Below are 8245 nucleotides of genomic sequence, written 5' to 3' on the forward strand. Positions count from 1 at the left end.
GGACTTCCTGCTCTTCGGTGCCTAGGGTTCCGTCTTGAATAAATCCCCTTATGTTATCCATCCACCTGCTTCCTCCCTGCATTTGGTTCCTCTCGATACAAACCCTGATAGATAGGAGCTACAGAGGGATGGCGACCCTCACGTTAAAGCAACGGCAACTCATTAAGCTGCGCGTGTCTCTGGCTAACAGCTCTGTTTGCTGTGACAGATTTCAAAAGCAAACGGGCAAACGAGCAGCAGACGCATGTGGAGCTGTCAGAGTGGCAGCTAGCTGGAAACAGATTGATGTTAAAAACTGAAGACATGTTCGGTACGGCGTTGTGGAAGTGCTGGACCTAACTTTAGAGAAATGTCAGAAGGAGTCAGACTAAAACTTGAGACATATAAATGTGCCAGTCTGAACAAAGCATCAAAAGAGTCTGAAGTGTTGTAGCAAACATCCGCTGCAGAGATCAGCAGGGATGTCAAACACCGAAGTGGTGCAAAAGATCTGTCTTCAACCGCACTGAGTGGTCATTTATTGTACTTATTTAACGACGCATGCATCAGCAGTGTTATGAACTGCTCTGCTCGACACAGACCTAAATATGATATAGTTTATTTAAAAATATTCTCCTTCGGCCGAAATGTGGCACTGAAACACTCTGTGAATGTTGAAGAAACAGAAATAGACACTAAACAACAGTGCAGAAGAAACAGAAATATAAAAATGCTCGTTAAAAACAAGCTGGAAGACTTTTAAACAGTGGAAAATGATGATATGGAAATTGGTCTGTGACCTGCTAAAGAAAGAACAGGTATGAAAAGATCCAGTCTGAAAGCATCACATACGAATAATAAAGTTTTGAAATAGAATTAGATCATATTTGTTCTACAATGCATCACTTTTTATTTTTTAAGAACAGTCTGCAAAATTCACTGGAATCCACTTTAACCTTTAACTGGATGTTAGCATTAGTGCATACCCAAGTATTCCTTTATAGTTTTGCAGCTCTGGCTGCTACAGCAAATCCTTTTTAGTGTACCTTTATTATATTCTAACAGGTCTTCCAGTAGAGCCTTACAGCCACATCTAAAATATCCCAGAACTAATCACTTCAGCATCAGTTTAAATGGAGAAAAACTGAGGAAGTCGGTATAAACTGAACATTTTTGTAATAAACGTTGACCTCATGTAGCCACTGACTCAGCTTAGATGTGCTTAAATAATTAATCCACCTCTAAATGTCATGATTTTTTATATCAGGTCATTTTGGCTCCCGTGAGATGTTCAGTGTTCATCAGTGGCATCACATCTACATGAGCATTGCACACATTTACTTTTTATTAAATACATTTATAGCCTCTTTAAATTTCATTGCTTTTACCTGTGATTCATGTTGTTTTGTTGCCCTCTGCCTTCTGTTTTTGCCATTCAGCAACATGGAGGTAGAGGAGGCAGAAACTGGTAGGTGACAGCGTTTGCTTTTTTTGTTTTGTTTTCATGCCATCCACACACTCAACACCAATCAGCACATTTTAAGTCTGAATTTTTTTATCTAGTTTTTTTTTATTGCAACATTTTATTTATTTATCTTTTGTGATGAGCTGAGATGCTGTTGAATTCCTCACAGAAGAGATAAATTCTGGTTTCTGGACATTTGTGACTCCACTTACAAAATAAAACAAATACACTCAAAACAACAGTAGAGTAGTTAGGAAAAGGCATTTGTGGGTTGAGCAGCAGAGTTGAGTAAATAGGGTTGCACCCTTGAAAACCTTACCAAACCTTCTCTGCCAATGCCAAACACCTTTTTTTGCTATTGACTCTTGTTTTGAGCTTCTGGTTCCCCACATGCTGACAATCAGGTGCCTGCCTGCTGCCTGATTGTCAGCACCTGTGTGGAACCAGTGAAAACTGCAGTCTGGGACCAAACTCCATCCTCCAAGATGACGACGCTCGCCCCCACAGAGCGAGGTTTATCAGAGACTAAACCCAGAATTTGGGAGTGGAGAGGATGGAATCACCAGCCTGCAGTTCTGATCTTAACCCCATTGAACACCTGTGGGATCAGTCTTGGTGTGCTATTTGTTCCACAGTGACCAACACAACCACACTGGCTGACTTGTGACAAATGCTGGTTGAAGAATGAGATGCCGTCCCACAGCAGTTTGTGACCAAGCTGGCGAGCAGCATGAGGAGGAGGTGCCAGGCTGATGTGCCTGTGTTAATGGAGCCCCTGCTTGTTCAGTGAATAAATTAATAAATTGCCAGTATGGCTCGTTTCTTGAGACTTCAAACATCCAATCCAATAAACACCGCCAAACAAGAGTCAGTAGCAGAATAAGCTGTTCAACAGAGAAGTTTTGGCAAGTTTTTCATGGGCGCAACCCACATACTCAACTCTGCTGCTCAACCCATAAATACATTTTATTAACAAATATGGCAACCATTTAAGAGGAAATAAACAATCTTTCCAACAATATAAGATTCATTGCCAAGAAGTACTGTTACAACAGAGAAACAACCAATCAACCACATTTTCTTACCTTTCTGCTAAGTTTTGAGCCTAAAATCAGCCTTATGGCTAAAATCTTAACTCAGGTACAAGAACACTTACTGTAATTCATATGCTCAGCTTTATACTACACTTTAAGTCCACAATGGTCTTACCATTTTGTTTTCATCACAAATGGTATACAATATGATTTAAAACTTGCCTTCATAACTGTTTTACTGAGGTCCTGATGACCTGTCACGTTAAACTCTGTACTGTTGGCCCTCCTCTTAGCTCACTGTCATTTCAATCATTTTAATCAGTGTCCTCATTGTGCTCTGACTCCATTATTAACTTTCCTTTTATTCTCAGTTTTTTGACCTTTGCATGCCTTGCGCTCTCCGTCATCTGAATGAAAATTTAATGTTTTTGACCTCTGCAGCAATTTTTTGCTCTTCTCTCTTTGTTCCCTCTACAACTCTGCTAGACTGGCCGAGTCCCACCCCAAATCCGTCTCTGACGATGCAGCTCTGAGTCACCAGGAGGTCTCTGCAGCGAGTCTGTTTCCTGTCTGCGCTGACGATGTTGTATGACACAAACAGGCAATAACTACCCATCGCACAGCCTTGCAGAAATTAAACAAAAAGCGTACTCTGGTCCCAAAAATGAGGCGCCAAACAACAAGCTTCACTTGCTCAGACTGGATATCATTTCCTGCATAAACCTTATCAGAGAGAATGACTTTTATATTCTGTAGGAAAGCCAAAATAAGTAAATTGATATTATGAAAGGCTCTTTTTTGTGAATGCCTCCAACATACTCTGTTTAGTGTCAACAATTCTCTCAGTTAAAGTAAGATTTTGGAAAACTGTCAGCAACAATATTGATAATCCCACAGAGAATCACAGTACTGAGTCTCATTCTTTTAATTAGCAACTTCTGGAATGGTTTCATTCATATATTCCACTTGTTAGTTCTCATAAATATTGCATAAAGTCCAAAAATATTTGTTAACATGTTTCTGAAAATGTTAAATCTCCTCGCTCGTTTGTGTGGCTGCCATTCTCTTTGACAGAAATCCAACATTTCACTCCTTCTTGGATGCCAGTGCAGTACGAAGCATGTCTGATCAAGTTGATCTGATCATTTTTTTTAAATTTTATTTTATTTATCATGTAAACATTTTCCTCTGGGATCTTTTTATTGACAGTATTACCATACAATAAGAAGGGTTGCAGTTACTGGAAAAGTAAAAAATGTTCATATGCAGTGTTAACAACAGTTTGGCGGTTTCGGCCCCAGATTTTTTTTAATGTTTCTTTCTAATTTTTAATACTTTAATCAGATGCTGTTGGCTTTTTCATTAGATTGGAGTGATGTATGTAAATGTAAGGACATCCATGTATTTTATGATTAGATTTGTTTTTCAGCTATTAGTCCAAGACAAAAATCTACAAATCTGAGTTTCTGCAGGAAAGACTACTAGACTGAGTACTTTAAGGGGACCAAAAAGCTGTTTTAGTAACGTTAGATTGAAACCTTGGAGTACCACCTTTGATTTGATTGTTATTATGTTTTTTAGCAATATAACATTATACTTACACAATCAAAAGGTGACAAAGAATTTAATGAAAATATCTAAATCAGACTGATTTCCTAAAGGCTTTTGAAACTGCCGTTGAGCTTGTAAAACATCCAGTGTTTTTTCCACACAACCACACCTTCAAGCTGCTGTGCAGGTTTTATATCTGAGATTTGCAGTCTCCATCTTCAAGCTGATAAAACCCAAAGCTGAGAATCACTATAAAAAACAAACAAAGTGAACTTCATGTGTGACCCTTTAAGGCAAACGAGTCCTAATCTGGCTTTAAAAACCATCTGCAAACAACATAACTCCTGAAGAATGTGTAATAAAAATGTACAATCTACTTTTACTCTTTTATCTTGCTTGTCTAATAAAATGTTCACTTTATGAAGTTGTTTTTTTTAATGTAAAAAAAGAGAATTGTTTTCATTGTTAAAAACAGCAGCAGAGCCCTCTGGCAGAAACAGGTTAATATTACTGTAACAATTACTTCGTGTCTTACTGAACTCGTTTAATGACCCAGTCTATGATCATCTCATTTATTCAGCCGTCACTGTACAGAACGATGGTGTCACTGTTAAAGAAAAGCGACGATGTTGGTGCTTGACAGCTATATTTCTAAGTCAAGTTTCTTTGAGGAAAAGGCTGTATTTTTTCATTTTTAAAGCTGTATGTATTCACTGTTTGTGTGCGGATTGTATCATTGTAAACAAATTACAATCAGGGTTTGACACAAGGGTTTTCTTTTTAAGTATTTTTCATTCTTATTCAGATGTGAACCTGTAGAAACTCGAATGGTCTGAATTAAGAGGCTAATTTGTACAGATTTAAATTTGTGGGTTTTTTTTATTTCTTGCTTTATTTTTTCAGAACAGCTCTTAGTTATCCACATGCATCACAAGAATACAAAAAAATCTGTTTTCTAGTCTTGAGTCACCTGTTAAACTGATCTACAGATTTCATGCTGTTCTCTTTACCTGCAGCCCGTGCTGCAGTGTCAAAAAATACAACGTCGTCTTACTCCAGCATCTTTCTTCGTGGGTGGAAAGGATTTGTTCTGAGTCTTATTATAGACTTAGACTGTGCAGTTTATTTTTATCCAGTTCTCAGATGACGTTCATTATCAAAAGGGTATTATGCTGTGTCTGACTGAAGTGGTCTTTCTCTCTGTATTCATGGCATTCTGACTGAGAATTATTGTGACGGAGGGAGGGGGCAGGAGCTCTGTGTTGTTGTCATGACACCCGCTGCAGAATAATTGGACGGCTTATCGGGTTACGCCATGAAGCTTAATTGCATTGTTTCGTTTCAGACTGGATGAAACACTAGAGTGACTGTTTTTAGAAAGAAAATTGGGTAATATGGAAATGTAATATGGCTGACAGAGTGTCAGTGGATGATTGATTGACTGGGACGTTTAAGGGAAGCAGTCAAAATGTAACATTTTCATTTTGCTTTTCACTCAAACTCCTCTCCTTTTTCAACTCCCTTTCTTGTGTGAATGCTTTAGCATGAAATAATTTTGTGGGATATTTGGAAATATGCTTTTGTCAGAGATTCCTAAAAGAATAGTTGAAATGAGGATCTGTAGGATCTGTTACAAACCATCAGTATCTTACCTGTTGTAGATAGCTTTTTGAACTACTTCAGTTATAGAAATAGTTTAATTCAAGGTTTAAGTGAATGTTATTGATTTATTTATCAAGGACAGTGTATATAAATGAACATTAGATAAATGTAAATATAACAGAGTTACTCAAAAGGAAGTTTTTCATCTGTTGTCCTTGGACAACTGTTACAAGTTACCCTAAAAACAGAAAACAAATTTATAGCAGTGAACAGAAAACCAGACCAGATTGACGAGTTGAAGACGAGTCTGAACAGGAACAAGTCCAAATTATATCGCTCCTGTCTTAAAACAATTCCAGTCGAGCTAGTTTCTTAGTGATTTATATAATTCCTATTTATAAACCTTTACACTGCTGTCATTTTTTTATTTACATATTTTTTGGTCGTGCAAGTACAAATAGCTGCAGCAACAGCTAGCTGTACCATTTCTGATTCAAACTTGGGCACACCCAGTGTGACTTTTTGGACTAGAAAAAACAAGTAATACAAAATTGACAGTCATGGAAAGGTTTATTAAATAGCGCTCATGTATCACTATGAAATCTTTAAGATTGGAGCTGTCTAACCATAAGTAGTACAGCTAGCTGCTGCTGCTATTTGTACTTGCAATAGATCAAAAAACTCTACATAAATAACCGTATAATGTCTTCATTGGAGTTGTTTAAAATGGCCGCAAGCTCTGTTGGGCTTGATCCTCAGTCTGGTCAAAAATAAACTTTATTTTTCAAACTGGGCTCATTCAAAGAGCGATCTACAGCAGGTGGGTAAGATATTAATTATTCATATCCTTGAATCTTATTTCAAAATATCTTAACTATCCCTTTAACTGGTAAATAATAACTTTGAAGGTTTTTTGAAACATTTTTTGAGCTCTACGTCAAATGAAAAAAGAAAATTAGCATAATTAGATTGTGCTATTAAGCAAGCTGCCGTTCGGCTCTTTCTTGTTATAATATTTAGAATTAAAGTCCCATCGTAAAATAAACTGCTGCTTCGATCACGAGTCCGTTCCACTCCCATGCGTTTTGTTTAATGGGTCCATGTATTTTATGCAGCACATCGATGTGGGCAGACTCCCAGGAAATCCTGAATGGATGCGGTCCTTCGGTGCAGCTCTGAGTGTTCTGTGTGGGAGGCGCAGGTATATAACATGCCAAACTGAGTCAGGAGTGCGCTGAATACAAATCAGCCTGTGAGAGTTTGGGTCCAGAAGACATTTGAAGGTTGTAAAAATGAGACCCGATTCCAGCAGGTTATTACCTGAAACAACCACTGAGGTTTACACTGTTGGTTTACTTTACCAAGGTGCTTACTGTATGTATGCTCTATCTATGCAACCAGTGGGTTTCCAGTAATGTTGTGATGTTATAATACCACAAGCAGTCCTAATCTGTGTAAAAACATGTATATGATTTGGATGCTGTTATGGTTTGCTACATATTTATGCACAATAAAAGAATTTTGTAGAATACGTTTCTGCACTAAGGTCTTTGTTTTTAAATACAGCAGGCCTGTGGCAGACAATGTGGTTGTTGTCTCTCTTTTTGCTGCATGAGTTTGATTTTAAGATTGCTTTATGCTGCAGTTATGAGTTTCAGCAAATAGCCTTAGAAAAAGCAAATACACACACACACAGAATCCAGCCGCTGACTGTGCAGACAAACATGCCAAGATCAACATTTTGGCAGGGAATGTGTATTTTCTTGCTTCTGACTTGTCCAGAACAGTTTGATTCAAACATGAAATCCAATCCATGACGGGTTTTTTTCTCCCTTCTCAAATATTTTTCGCCTCCATGTGGTCAATCCAAAGCAAGGGCATGTTGCTGTTTGGCTTTCTGACTGACAGGCAGATCAATAAGTCTATTCATTTAGCTGGCTGCTGAATCAAAGGTTAGATAAGATGGAGCAGGAGCATGCAACAGCTTCTGGCATATCTGTTTTCAGTCAGCAATAATAAAAAAGTACCTGTGTGACCTTGTGAATGTTTACAGCAATCAGCCATGACAGTAAAACCACTGAGGTGATAAATGTAACACTGCTTATCCTGTTAGAAACGGATGTTTTACTAAGGAAACCTGCGTCCTGGGATTTGCATCAATTGTTACTTGGCAGGACGTTTTTTTGGCAGACTAAATGCTCCCAAGAATGGCTCGAAATGGATGAACAACAAAAACTCAGACAGCAATAATGTATAAAATGCATGTCAAAAACGTTTACTCTAACTGAAATATGCCTCGTCTGACTAACACATCCTGCAATGGGCTGTAATGGTCGACGAGGCTCTTTGTTAAAACAGGGTAACAAGTGCAGCCTAAGCAGGCAAAAGACGCTCAAGTTATTAAGAACACACAAAACAGAACTAAATTTAAGGTACTGCTCTCCAGGCCATCCAAACTGAGCAAAGTCTAAAACAAAGATCTGGAACCTGTGGCTCTTTGGTCCCTCAGCAGCGGCTCTCTGTAGCTTTGACCAAAAATAACATGAGAATACAGCAATGTTTATATTTAAATCTACAATATGAAAAGCTTCTTATAATATGTGAATAAAACATC

The 8245-nt window shown here is 38.0% G+C and overlaps 1 protein-coding gene across 3 annotated transcripts in view; it reads left to right on the forward strand.

Annotated features, from left to right (window-relative positions):
* Nucleotides 1-7160, forward strand: part of si:dkey-71h2.2 (low density lipoprotein receptor adapter protein 1) — a 44917-nt gene extending 37757 nt beyond the window's left edge. For 2 of the 3 annotated variants that reach the window (XM_025008371.2, XM_025008370.2), the window contains exon 9: nt 2965-7160. In XM_025008371.2, coding sequence (XP_024864139.1) covers nt 2965-3070 — 106 coding nt within the window. In that variant the 3' untranslated portion in view covers nt 3071-7160. Of the gene's footprint in view, nt 1-1418; nt 1448-2964 lie in introns of all 3 variants that reach the window. The other variant, XM_017427369.3, reaches the window with a different exon arrangement.
* Nucleotides 7161-8245: the final 1085 nt, after the last annotated feature.

This window comes from Kryptolebias marmoratus, linkage group LG19 (assembly GCF_001649575.2).
Source record: "Kryptolebias marmoratus isolate JLee-2015 linkage group LG19, ASM164957v2, whole genome shotgun sequence".
Lineage (NCBI taxonomy): Eukaryota > Metazoa > Chordata > Actinopteri > Cyprinodontiformes > Rivulidae > Kryptolebias > Kryptolebias marmoratus.